The sequence below is a fragment of the Lepidochelys kempii genome, chromosome 2, assembly GCF_965140265.1.
Source record: "Lepidochelys kempii isolate rLepKem1 chromosome 2, rLepKem1.hap2, whole genome shotgun sequence".
Taxonomy (NCBI): domain Eukaryota; kingdom Metazoa; phylum Chordata; order Testudines; family Cheloniidae; genus Lepidochelys; species Lepidochelys kempii.
Window position 1 is genome coordinate 187,352,767 of NC_133257.1, and position 14,689 is coordinate 187,367,455.

Genomic DNA, 14,689 nt, shown 5'->3' on the forward strand with positions numbered 1-14,689 from the left:
GTGATTATGTTTACATTAAAACATTGAAAGAATCTTCCCCAAGAAGGCACTGGGTACAGAGACCGTTGTACAGTAACTTAATTTCTGTGAATTGTGCTCTTAGCAAAGGGAGGAAGACAGTGAGAGTCAGGTGACCTGGATTCTAGTCCCAGCTCTGTCAAACATTTCTGGTATGATTTTTGGAACAAGTAACTTAATATCCCTCTGTTTGAGTTTCCTCATACGTAGACCTAAGGTCACCTGGTTCCCTTTCCAACAGCATTCATATTCTGGGTCTTCCTTCCATACTGATGGGAGAAGTCTGGTTCTTCCTTCTATACTTTCTTAACAGTGCTGCTGTCCAGAAGGAAGGAAGGAAAGATGATCTTGAAGTTAACGCATATGCCTGGGAGGTAGGAGGTCTAGGTTCTGTTCCTGGATTTCTTAACGTGTAGCCTTGGGCCAGTCATTTGTGGATATGTTCCAAAACTTGTATGCCTAAAGAGAGGCCACCAAATTTGTATTTAGGTACCCATGTTTGAAAATGTTGACTTTATTTTCTTTTTGCTCTAGTTCCTCATCTGTAAAATGGGATTAATACTTACCTAGCTCACAGCAGCTGTGTTTATAAGTCCCAATTAACTAATTGTAAAACATTCTGAGGTCCTTGGATAGACTAGTATTATTATGTACTCCAACCTATTCATTAAATATTCTTGCACAGCCAAAGTAGTGAAGCAGTTTGATTAAGTAAATTAGAGTGGGTATATGTGCCCTCCTTCACTCTCAGTTGTTCTTTGCAGTTCTTTTGGGGACAAAGAGGTGAGTGTGTAGTCAAACATGATCCCAGGCAACCTCTCAGCTCCTAGGACACAATATAAAAATGTAATACTTTATGCCTTTTTGTAACACCTTTCACACTGAGGATCTCCAACGTCTTTACAACTAACAGACTGACCTTCCCAACCCACCTGGGAGATCAAAAATGATTAGTTGCCTTTTACAGATAAGGAAATTTAGGTACAGAGAGCTGAAGTCCCCTTCCCGCCTCCCCCAAGGACCCAGGTCAGGAGAGGCAAAGGGAAGGACCAGGCTGCTGTAACTAATCTGTGGGAATCAAACTGCATGCTGCTGATGTGAGAGAGGCCAGGTGTCTGAAGGTCAGATTGGCTCTTCAGAGTGAAAGAGAGGAGCAGATGAGGGGAGGTGCCGCAGCTACTGCCTGCTTTGGCAACATGGGTGGCTGGTGCTGTGAATAGCCTCCAGGCAAACACAGAACAGTGAACCCATTTCTCCCCCTCACCCTCCAGTGGGTTCATGGGACTTTTTGCAAGGTTACCTTGAGGAGTGAAATTCTCTCTCCTTGGAAGTGGACTTTAGGTTTGGTTAAAACCCCTCTCTACCATCATCAGTGCTGGTCCCTCAGCCAGTTATCAAGGGCTTCTGAGCCATTCCTTCATTGACATTGACTGGGGGGGACCCAAAATCTGTCTTACAAGTCTCACAGGTTGCTCATTGCATTCGCTGGAAACATCTGCATTGCTCACCCGTACAGTGTGGGATGGCAGACAATGTTATCTTGGCTGTAAACAATACTGTATTTTTTCCAAGTTACCTGCAAGCAGCAATGCTCCAGGAAGTGTAAAGTAAGATGGAGACATGCTGCTCTGATTGCTATATAACAGTAGGCATGAATAAGCAAAGAAGGGCACAGAGTTAGCTTTAACAGGGAGTCTGAAAGTCATTCTCTGCCTTTAAATAAAAAGACAGAATGATCCCAGCCTGGGTATCAGTTGAACAGATTTTGCTCATCATCTGTTCTCTAGTTACAGAGACAGACAACAGAATCCTGCCTCTAAGCCCTTCTCATTTAAACCAAATCATGCTGGCTAAATTCCATTGGTTGCTTTTCCAAGACTGGGTTCTTGGGGTGATGACAGCATGATTTAATCCTAAAATGTTATGTGCATCAACAATTATTAAACACAAGATCTAGCTTCAGTGGTTCCTATTGTGAAAACTATAAATAGCTGGGAATGGACTGGGCTACCTGAGCAATGCTAATTTCTTCACCATACGCCAAGGTTTGTTCCTCATGGTAGATATTAGTTTTTTCTTTTCCTCCACCTGTTCCTTTAGCCTCATCAGCTCTTCCTCTGACAGAGACTCTTCATCAGATGAGTTGGAAGCAGATGAGGAAGAAGAGCTAGGACGAGAGTAGAGTAAAATCAGGGGGAAAAAATCACACACACAATGTAATAAAATGTAGTTGTATATAGCACCTTATATACTTCAGGGATTATAAAGCACTTTGCAGACCAGTGAGTTAGACACAGGCAGTGTTCAGTACCTGAACAAAAAATGGAGCAGCCATTATGTACTCCACGATAACAGAGAGAACTTTGTATCCCAAACCATGTTTGGGAGTGGGGGAGAATGTTGGTCAGGACTAGAGCTGGTTGGTAATTGTCTGATGAAATGTAATTTTTTTGTTTTAGTTTTTTTCAGAAAATGCAGATTGAAAACTTTCAGGAGAATGGCATTTTTGACAAATTTCCTGTTTCAAATTTTTTTAAAAAAATATTTTGAAATTGCTGAAATGCCCCATGCTGCTACCTTTTTCCAAAGCAGGAGTTCCATTTTCTTTTGGGTTCAAAACAACTTTTCATTTTGAAATGTAAGTTAATTTAGGGTAAGTTTATTTAATAAACATTTTAAAAAAGAAAGATAGAAATTGAAATAAATCACTTTGAAATTATCGAAACAAAACATTTTGAATTCCCTGATCCAAATTTGGTTTTGATTTTTGGTTCCTGTGAAATTTTCTAAATGTGAAATTTTCATGGAGGAAAACTCTACTTAAGACACTGATTTTTTTCTGTTGCTCTTTGAAAAATTCTCTGGGATCTTTAACTTTAATCTTGGTATCTACTAGAGAGGGTTCACATGATATTTTCCCCACTTGGTGCTGTCCTTCAATATCAACACTGCATGTGATGAATCCAAACCAAGGGAGGAAATTTGAGCATACGCCTTTCTGGCCCAAATGTGACCGTGCTACCAACTAAATTGACACAGTGATGGGGTAGTCAAAGTGATCCAGTTTCTTTAAGATGCTCAAGCCAAGGAGAAGATTTTGGGCAAATGCTTCAGGTTACAGAATACCAGATGAAAGACATTGCCTGCCACATTTCAGTTATAAAAATAGTTACCTTCACCCAGGACACAAGTCCTCTCAGAACGGTGGCCTAGGAGGGAGGGGTGTGTGCTTTATATAAACACCAGACCTTGATCAGTCCCAGACCAGCTTCTCCGCTATAAATCAGTATAGTTCCAGTGACTTCAGTGGAGTTATGCTGATTTACACCAGCTGAGAATCTGGCACATGTATCTTGTCTTGGCCTTCACTTATAAAAGGCTCAATTCTGGAGCCTTGATGTTGAGTTGTCCTATTGACGCTCCTTGCCTAAGAACTGCCCAAAGTAAGTGTTGCAAAATCAGACCTTAAATTAATTGTTTTATTGTCAGCTAACCTAAGTTTCACTGGCATCACATGAGCTGACACTAACAAACACTTAGTGGAAACAGGTGTCATTTTGGGGATTCAACCATAACTCCAATTCAGTCTTGCAGATCTTTTCTTGTTCTTATTATTGTAAAGTAACTCAACCATTTTCATAAGTATCATGTGACCTGTTTGACTGCCAGGGGGGTTCTCACAGTTAACCAGATATGATCGCTGTGAGAAACATGATAGCCAGGCGACACAGCAAATAAAAAGTCTGGGTGAAGAAGAAAAGGAAAGGACAAAGGAACGAAGGAAAACTAACAGGAATAGTCTGTAAAACCTAAGAGATCCATTCTAACCTTTTAGGATTATCATGTGTCCAGCCAAAGGAAGGTGCCTTATTCTGGCTTACTTTCAGTTGTCTTCCTTAAAAGGACTTTTTTTTCTTGCTCCAATACTTACACATTAGGAATCCATTACATACTTAATTCTATGATCGTATTTGTGGTAGAAGAAGTTTCTAGCTTGCATTTTAACCAGAAAAACTCTTTTTTGTTTCTCAGAGTTAAAGTTTTATTACAGGTAATAATTTACTGTAATATGTTATAGTAACCCGCACCACTACGTCACAGGTTCATGAACCTGCTACCCAGGAAGCTAGCATTCAACAAAAATGAGATTCTACTATGTAGGTTTCTGTCTGGGGATTGTTAGAGTACCTCTCTGCCGGGTTTTTCTTCTGTTTCTTATCCTGCTCCTTCCTGTTCTTGTTTGTTTGCTTTTCTTTATTTTCTGCTTCCTTTTGGTCTTTGCCAGAAGCCTTTTTCTCTCTCTTTTTCTTCCTACTTGCTGCTTCCCCTGCTTCACTTTCCCCATCACTGTCATTCATTTTGTGACTTTTCTTCTTAGTAGTTCTTTTTTGCCTTGGGGCTTCAGCTTTCTCTTCAAGCTCAGCTTCTTCCCCATTCTTATTTTGCTTTTTCCTTTCATGTCCACTTGACTTGATGGCTTCCTTGGAGTGCTGCTTTCTGGTTGCCTTTTCCCCCTCTTCATCCTCTGCAATTGATGAAACCAAGTATTTTTGGAAACAGTCTATATTGGTGCAATAAAGATTTGCCCTTTATTCAAAAAGTACAGACAGAATGCCAAATCCAAACCCCGCTGGTGTCTGAACAAGCTACCAATGACCTCCACAGACTTTGGATGACAAGCAGGCTGAGAACTGCATTTAGCTTTGGTCATGTGCACACAGTGTCCACTGATGATCGTGAAACTCATGTTTGTGTGTCAATGGATCCTAGGAGCTGAAAGCTAGAAATCATTTCCAGACCCTGTTCTTTCAAAGTTAGTGGGAGAGCACTGGGGGCAAAACACCTAACTAACTTCAAGACTAAGCTTGATAAGTTTATGGAGGGGATGGTATAATGAGACTGGCTACATGCCACTGTAGGCAATCTGTGACTGCTAGCAGCAAATATCTCCAACCACTGGAGATGGGGCACTAGGTGGGAGGTCTCTGAGTTACTACAGATAATTCTTTCCCAGGTGTCTGGCTGGTGGGTCTTGTCCACATGCTCAGGGTCTAACTGATTGCCATATTTGGTGGTCAGGAAGGAATTTCCCCCGGGTCAGATTGGCAGAGACCCTGGTTTTTTCCCCCCCTTCCTCTGCGGCATAGGGCATGGGTCACTTGCAGATTTAAACTAGAGTAAATGGAAGATTCTCTGTAACTTGAAGTCTTGAAATCATGATTTGAGGACTTCAGTAACTCAGCCGGAGGTTGGGGTCTATTACAGGAGTGGGTGGGAGAGGTTCTGTGGCCTGCAGCGTACAGGAAGTCAGACTACATGATCATGATAATCCCTTCTGACCTTAGTCTGAATTTGACCTTTAAATATATGCCAGAATTGTGAAAGCAAATTGTTTAATTTACTCTACTTTTCTTGTAAAAAATTGCATTGTTATCCAACACCTATGTTACAGATTACGCCCCCCCCCATGTTAATAGGTATTATGTGCATGGTACTAATATTGTATATGTTATGGTTAAATATGAGTGCTGGGTCATTATGCTAACTGACTTGTATCATGTTCTTCCAATAATTCTATTCATCCATGCCAAGTATCCCACAGCACTTTGCAAAGCTGAACTTAGCTTTGGCAAATATGAAACCTATCAAACACAAGATACATTCATTCTATTTCCTGGTGCAGGTAAGGAGTGCCTTCACCACTCTAATCTTTGGATATGGTTTCCAAAACAGAAAATGAGAAGGGTACAGCATGGTACATAAAAACAAAGTAAAAGCTGATTGGTGAATTTTGGTCTTGTGTGAATTATAAAGCGCTTTTTAATTTGTAAACAACCTCACAATATATGTGACTGGTTTTGAAATCCTATTTCTATATAAGGCGGAGTGCATGCTGTGAAAACTGCTTCTTGGAAGCATTGGTAACATATTAACTCTTTCTTTTGTGTATTGTACTGCTCTGTTTCTAGACAATAAGATGGCTAGGCTTGGTGATTTGGTCTCTAGAACATTTTTAATATTGAATCTCAAGTGTGGTCAACCAATTGGCTATACTTTAGACAACAGCATGTTAATTTAATGTGCAGGAAAGTGGCTTGATTCTTAGCCCTGGAGACTGAGGTCCCTTGTCAGTGCAGAACAAGTAGACAGCAATAAGCTTCTCCGTGCTCTGCCTTCAATAAGCTGTAATCATTACCTGGAGGGGAATGATGTAGGGAGGAAAAGGTAGACCAGTCTCTATGTACATTAATTTTCTTGTTCCTATTGTCAACAGAGACACTAATTTGTAACAGTTGTAATGTGGATACTAGAGCTGATCAAAACATTATTTTGCAAAAAAGAAAAAAATATAATTTCAAAGTTTTTTCCATTTTGCAGCATTTGAAATGGAACATGTGTTTCTACCTTTTTAAATATTACAACATATTTTCCCCAAAATGTTGTTAATTTTCTTCCTCCACCCCCGTTTTAACTGTCTGGCAAAAAGAGGATTAAAACAAACCCTCTCTAAGGCTTCATTCACTTTTCATTTTTGCTTTCTGCCACTAATTTTCCAAATGTCTCCAACTTTGGAAATGTTACACAGTGGCAAAAGGAAAAATGAAAAGTCTGTAACTCTGCCTCTCTAGAATGTTTCCAAAGGTGGAAACACTCTGAAAAGTTAGAGTGGCAGAAGGGAAAATGGGGGGGGGGAGCGGGGGGGAGAGGAAGAAAAGATTAAGTGGTAAAACAAAACTCTACAGATCACCTGTTTTGCTGCATTCAGTGGCACACACAAAAATTAAAATAAAAAAATAAAATAGTGGGAAGAAAGAGTTTAAAAAAAAAACCAGTTCAAAATATTGACATTTTTGGTTTAGATGAAAAACAGGGAAATTGTGAAACTACCAAACACTGTTCTCAAAAGGCTTCTTGCTTCTAATGGAAAAAACTTAACCAGCTCTAGTGGGTTCCCTTATCCACTGGAAACTAGACTAAGACTATCAATTGATTTCACAGAGGCCATCAGATGATGATTTTCAGTTACTATTTACCTAAGCTGGATTTGAACTGTGCTCTAGAGGGTCTGTCTATCACCAAAAACCATCCACTACCCCAGCAATCCTAGCCCTTAGCAATGTCTCTTTATTTACTGTATTTGTGAGAGTATTTTTAAAAATTTTAAATCCGGTCTATGGCTTTTCCTGATTTTTGCCATGAGTTGCTAGTCTGTCCTAAATCTATCTTGGCTTTAGTTCTCTCTCCTCATAGTCATATGTAACGAAGACTCACCCTTACTGTAATGACAAGAATTACATAAAAAGCAGTGAAAGGTGACAGTTTCTAGGTGTTTGCATTATCCTATAGATTCACTCACATCACACCACCCATGAAACACAGTGCATCCGATGAAGTGAGCTGTAGCTCACGAAAGCTCATGCTCAAATAAATTGGTTAGTCTCTAAGGTGCTACAAGTACTCCTTTTCTTTTTGCGAATACAGACTAACACGGCTGTTACTCTGAAACTTGTCTTGTTAATATCCTGGGACCAACAGGGCTACAACAACACTGCATATAACCATGCATACCTCATTAGACTATTACCACTGTGTAGCAAGTCAAATCACAAAATAAAGCTCTGGAGAAAAAAGATCTCTCATTGTGTATTTCCAAATAAGACAGCAGCTATTATTCTCCACTCTACCTTCACTCTCTGAGTCACTTTCCACTTGTCCATCAATCTCCATTCCAACTGCAAGACAAAGCATGTTGAATAATTGAATTTGTTGTTGGGATTTTCACATACAATGTTTTACACTTGTCGTTCTGAAGTACTGGCTGAGGACCGCAGAGTGCCCTCTTTAATGATACGCTACTGTATCTTTATGCTATGAAGTCCTTAATATTTCTTAGCTCTTTGCAAGTGAATTAATAAAAGTTCCCAACACAAAAGAATATCAAATGTATTGGCACACACAAAGTGGAGCCCTAAGACACATTTTTACAAATATTTGGTAAAACTGATACAATATATCAAAACTGAAATGGTTGTTTGTTCATACTAACCATCTTCCATGATGACCTGTAATGCACATTTCTTTTTCCTCCCCATGATTTTTCCCCCCAGAAACACTGTAGCCCTTGTACGGTACACACACCAATTATCAGTAGGTTATTATTTCCCCTCTTTCAGAGTCCAATTATTTGTCTCCATGCTGCTGTGCAGTAAAGCGAGCAGTCCAAGAAGCTGTATCTAGTTCACTTTGACATCAGTTGCATGCTAGACAGCAACTTCAGGGTCTGAGCTTGGGGGAAGGGGAGACACACACTCTACAACAATACAATCCAAACCCTTTCTGCTCCGATCCTTTTTCAGTGTGGAAAGCACCTGTCAGTGTTACATTACATCACATTATTTAAACATGAAGGAAAGCCCTTTGATGGATACTCAGCAGTATCCTACGACATGCAGACACAAGTCATGTCCATTTTTGACCTAAGCATGTACACTAAAGCTTTGGGAGTACCTAGTTCCATACTGTAATATCTTTCTTACCTAAATCAATTTATGTAACCCTATTGCTAAGGGAGAAACATCAAATGACCATCTTAACCCAGTCGATGTTTTGCTTCTCAGGCACAGATCTTTGTGTCCTCTATTGTTGTCCGTGTACATTCCTACAGAGGACACGTAGTCTAATAACTGAAGCACAGGACTGGGTGTGAGGGCAGTGGGGCTCCACGTATTCCTCTCAGAGCTATTGTTCCAGGCTCTCTGCAGGTGCTGCGTCAGTTACCTCAAAAATGTGAACCTAGTGTCTTCTTTCCAACCCTAACAACGAGCAACTTTTTTTTTAAATGAAAGTTGAGATTCTGAAGAACAAGATGGTGCCAATATGAGTGCCTACCAGCTCTGTTCAAGCACAGATCCCACATATATTCCTCTGTGTGCATCACTGGTTCTGCCTAATGGTGGTGGTCTTGATCATTGAGTGTATAGCTGCTGAGAGCAGGGTCAGATGACCACTTCACTGTTGGGTTAAGCATCAAGATTTCCACCTAATCACATAGCTAGTAACTGATCATTCATTCATCCTCTAAAATGTAGCTGCAGGCTCAAGCCCTGTTTTGGTACGCTCACAGCTAATTATATAATTTTCAAAAGTGCCTTGGAATAAATGGCATGGAAGGTTCACTAGAAATGCAGTTTGATTTGATGTCTTCAGGGCTTGTCTGTATAACCTTTTCCTGAGAAAGAGGTTGTCTTTCACAGAAGCAGCAATTCAAGGGCTCACTCTCTTGCCCATAGATGGCCCCTGCTGCTTTTCTTTCTCTCTCTCTCTCTCTCTCTCTCTGTGTGCACACGTACCATCTCCACTCATTAAGCCAAAGACGTGCAAATGTATTAAACTATGAAGTTCGGTAATTCCACAGTCTCATGCTGTGAGGAGGAAAGAGGCTTAGCCTAGGTGCATGTCATCTGATGATTTTATAAACTGAAATAATACCAGAATCCAATTCACATCAACAGTAATCACACATTAGAAATGGCAGTCTTGTCCTCCTCAAAGCTAGTGATCATCATATATTGCAGTATCTGCCTCATTAAACTTGTTAGCGTGTGTGTAGGAAGGCATATGCAATGGCACACAATTATTTTTTTATCAAAGGGATTTATTAATAGCTATCTGAGTGATTACCCTTGCCTCAGTCTTGCAGCCCTTTCAGATTAACCGCATTCCCATCCATGATTTTGCCTAATGTGTCACAATGACCCTTTCACCTCATCTTCTACTTTGTTTGCTTTAGCCGTGTTAGATCAGATTTGCATGAACAAAATAATCACGTCCTGATCAGCATTATCCTCCTCGCAAATTAGAGCAAGCTTTTTTCTAAGGCTGAAATGCAGGGGCAAAAGCATGGTAAAAATGGAAGAGTTCTGTTCCTTTTGGGGTGTGAGCACAACTTTTAATCTCCTGGGAGCATTGCTGGTTTTGTCTTCCATGAAGCCATTGAGTAACACACACAAGCTCTCAGTCCAGCTGCACCTGCTGGGTTAGTGATCACACATCTCCAGGGTCTGACACATCTCCAGGGTTACCTGGAGAAAATCTATAACTGCTTCACATACAAAAATCATTTGACAGACTACTTGATATCCAGGGGTTCCTTCTTGCTAGTACTTAAGTACTAGCGATATCTTTTTCCTATTAGTGTGACGGGGGAAGTGGTCTGAGCATCTTCAGAGTAGGCACATGGATGCAAAGGCATCACAAGGTTAGCAGTCAAAGACCATGCGACAGGAAGGATTAATTTATCTTAGCAGTATGAAGTGGCATGAATCAGGGAAAGAAAGGTCTGGCACACTGCATACCAGGACTCCCTTTACAGCGGTGTGCATGCATCACAGAATCCGAGTAGAGAACAGACCACAAAATAGTCTATGTATATTTGACATGGATTTATATACTTGTATAATGTGGCTAATTTATTTCACATTTGTTTAGCAATGAGGATTTGAATCCTCTATTTTTCTTAGTATATGGGGTTGGTTTACCTAGGAGGATAAAATGTCTTGCACGCTTTATTTCTTCCTTAGAATTATGGGCTGGGAAAAGAAAGGATTGCTCTTTTACCTCTAAGTTTGCTCCACACAAGGTATAAATTAGTAATGCACAATCAAGAACCTAAACAATTATTTATGTAATTGTCAGACTTGTGAATGGAGCATGAACAATTCATAGAACTCTAATTTTTCTGCTTGATATTACTTAGGTGTCTCTCTCCTTTTTGATGACTAATAGTGTCTAACTTGTGACATTACAGTTTTAATAAACTGGGATATTAGACTTTGCACCCACATCCAAGTTTTTAAATTAAAAACAGTTTGTGTTTTGAAGAAAGTGTAACTGGATCCTGGAAGCACATGTAACATGCATCTTAATATTTAATGAGATAGAATTTCCTTTCTGTCTGGTAAACATAGAGCTTTAGCTAATTAATCCCTTAATTAATGAATTCATCTCATTCATAAGTGATCTGTGCTTGAGAAGGTTTCCCAATAATACTTGATTTGTGCCTACTATTATTCTGGTGAGGCACTGAAGTTGTAAATTGCAAAAGCAAGCATTAATTCCATGTTAAGTTTGAGAAATCAAGCTCTCCGAAGTCCAGATATTTCAAAAGTTAGGAGTGCTTCCTCAACATTAACTCAACCATATTGCACATGCATATATATTATGCCCATCTCCAAACACATGTATATTTAATAGATGTTCAGTAATACATTACAGTTAACATGCAACAAGGGAAACAGTCCCTTGTTGCATGTAAACTGTAATGTATTACTGAACATCTATTAAATATACATGTGTTTGGAGATGGGCATAATCATGTATCCAAATGTCCCTTAACTTTATTTGGATAAAATGAGATTCAGATTTGATCAGGCCCTGTTTGGATTTTGCAGAACAAATCTTGACTGAGTCTTGCAAAACCAGCCTTGGGGTGCATGTGAATGTGCACATGTACAGATATTCACAGTGGTTATCACCAAAAAGTCATTATTTGCCAACTTCACATACGGTAATGTCTGATATGCTGTTATATTTCTCTTACTTAATTTCAGGGTCATTTCTAATTCTATTTCAGAAACAACAGTATGGTAACTCTTAGTAACAGTTGACTTTTTAATGGCATTCATTGTATATGTGGAGGTAGAGAGTCACATTAAGTTAGCAGAATATGACAAAGAAATTTCTGAGCACTTAACTTTTTCCTTTTGGAGACTCCTGAATTCATTGCCTATTAACAATTGACTTGCATTGTGGAGGGAGGCGGGGGGGGACGCTTTGTAGAAAGGGTATACTCAAAATTATCTTATAAATGATATATGTTTGTATATTGTGGGCATTAAATTACCTCTATGGATTGCACAGTGAGTTAAACTGAGGGGATTAAGAGCAGCTAGTATAACTTTTAAAATGCTGCATTCTGAATAACAGCGGAGTTCCCAAATCCGCACTTACTTTTGCCGTATGTCTCTGTGGAAACAATCTCATCACATAATTCTAGGAATGATGAGAAGGGGCAGGGAACAGACAAGGGGAACCATCAAATACTTCCTTTCTCTTCTGTTAGCATTTCCTGTTCTTATTCCTGTCAATAGCTCATCTCATCCAGAGAGCAGCTGAGAACCTCCTAGGAATGAAAACAATAAAAGGAAAGTGAGCTCCAGTATAATCTATTACTATCTATTTTATCTGAATAACAATTACAATTAGAAAGATGTCAATATAGATAGTCTGGCAGAATTCAAACAAACACAAAAAAGAAGCTGGGGGTACGTGCATGCACTAGAATAGTAGGAGGAGAAAGAGAAATCATTTCTTAAATGTAACCCAATGAAATTATAGAAAACCCCACTTTATTACATGTGGAAAGTTGTGATAAGGTTATTTTTTTAAAAAAACCCACTTTTATTGCCAATATTGCTGTCTGTCTGAAATGACATAACTTAAGTGCTCTGCTGAATTAAGACTTAAATGAATAGAAGTCGTGGTCTGCATATATTGGGTGGGGAAGAGATTTTGTGCTCAGGGAGCTGTATTAAACTGCAAAGCACTCTCCATTATTGGTCTGTGATACCATGCCATAGTTAGTTAACTGGAGTTGGTACGACCATTTCCATTCTCAGCCTGATACTGCATTGACACCCATGCGTCCATCCATCACTACCATCCTCCCCTCTAACTTTGTAAGAAGATCCTGTTTTGGCCTGAAGTGTCCCTATATCTCCCTTTTGAAGAATTTATAGGCTCCACTGATAAAGCCCCAAAGTACCAGGAGAGAGAAAAGAGAGGAATTATGAAAACCATTCAGATTGCTCCCCCCGATCTCCTAGTAAATGAAAAGAAACCCCTGTGTGTGAGAGACTTGACTGTAGACAATCTCTGTCCGGGAAACTGTACTCATGCTGTATGAAGAGTCAGACTCATGTGGAAAGGTTTTGGTGTAGAACACTTTCCATGTGAGGGATTTACATGTAGAAAACATAATATGCAGAAATCTCTTGTGTAGAAAACGTACATAGAAACACCTGAATTAGACACTTTTTTCTGTATGAGAACTTCCCATTAGAAAGCACCCTACTGGAGGAATTCTTATACTGGGGCTCCTCCTTAATTTGCACAGGATCTCTTGGGGAATGAAGGAAACCTCCAGTGTTAGGGCTCACTGGGTCTCTGAGGAGAGAGTTTGTTTCATTCTGTTAATTCTTGGGAGGTGCTCAGCTGGCTGATGATGGATGCTGTAGGGACAGAGCAAGAGCCCCACTTCACCTCCTTCCTGAGCTTTCCTGGAACAATAGCTGAACCCCACCACTTCAGTTCTCCCAGGAAGTGAAGAGCCCTGCTGCTATAGTTCCCTGCTTTCTCCTAAGGAAGGAAGAGGAGGCTGGCTGCTCTTTCCTCATTTAAGTATGCTGCTGCATTTTTTTAAAATATGAAAACAAACAGTAATTTTCTTCATTTTTCTCTGAAGCTTTTTTCCCCAGGAAAATTAATACTTCTACGTAGCAAGGCATAGGGCAAGCTTACTGACCGCGGGAATGGTGGGGATTAGGGGTTCAAAAGAAGAAGCACACTCTGCACCTCTGCCAAGAGTAGCCCTGCAGCTGTGTTTCCCTAGGGCTCCTGAAGGCATAATGCCTGCCTGAGCCTCTGGTGTAAACTGACAAAGCTTTATTGACTTCAGGGGGGATATTACAACTTACACTAGCTGAGGATCTGCCCCAAGAATTCTAAAGATCCTGCGGGAGCACAATGCTGTCACTCTACCTTGTCTGTAGGCTGTAACTTGATGCAAAGGAGTCCATGACTCTCTGTGTGTGTGTATCCGTCCCCATCAGGATGTATGTAATGCATGTTTTCTCTAGGATTGCAGGGATCTCTGGCACATATTTGTTGGGATTCCCTTTGCAACCTCTTTCCACTTGGCCTTCAGAAACTCAGTTCGCCTCCAGATTTCATCACTTATGTATCTTTATTTGGCAGACAGCAAAGCTATACTGAGTTGATCAGACTGAAACGTAGGGGGTGGGTATAGAGCGTGCCACACATCCAAAGTTACACAGAAAACCGCTTCCTTGATATACATTTACACACTATATTGCATTTGCTACACACTGCATTGCACATTTTGGGATTGGCTTGGTTACTTTGTAGGAACAAATCCCTGTACAACATGCTCTACACATGCACTGTTCATGTATAACCTGATCTTTAGACTCCACTTTGGGAACATGATAGAGAGAAGGCTGCCTGGCTACTGTACCTATTTCACAGAGAGAGGACTTCAGCCTTCAGGGCTGTCAGTCTGTTATAAGCCTTTAACTCACATGTGGAAAAGGCCTAAGATACAGAAAGGGGAGGAATGTGATACTCATTTTTGTGCTATACCATTTTAGAGTCTGTTCTAGCACTTTATGCAGCTGGGTCTGGTCAATGCTAACCATATAGTGAACCCTGTAATAATGCAATAAGAGTTCCCTCTTGTGGCAGTAAATTTACATAGCAGGTTACTCAATTTGGAGAGATTTGTCACGTGTTCTGAGAGCTGGGGCCCTGTTTTCAAAGGAATGTGGGGTTTTTTTTAAAGTGCAAAAGATATATTTATTTCTCCCCATAAGCT

General features: G+C 40.1%; 1 protein-coding gene across 1 annotated transcript in view; it reads right to left on the minus strand.

Annotated features, from left to right (window-relative positions):
- The window catches only part of TMC2 (transmembrane channel like 2), a 51,206-nt gene extending 43,095 nt beyond the window's left edge, over positions 1 to 8,111 (minus strand). Inside the window, exons 1-4 of the mRNA XM_073329659.1 lie at positions 8,066 to 8,111; positions 7,704 to 7,751; positions 4,207 to 4,543; positions 2,030 to 2,185 (exon numbers count right to left, since the gene is read on the minus strand). Coding sequence (XP_073185760.1) covers positions 2,030 to 2,185; positions 4,207 to 4,543; positions 7,704 to 7,751; positions 8,066 to 8,111 — 587 coding nt within the window. The remainder of the gene's footprint in view (positions 1 to 2,029; positions 2,186 to 4,206; positions 4,544 to 7,703; positions 7,752 to 8,065) is intronic.
- Positions 8,112 to 14,689: the final 6,578 nt, after the last annotated feature.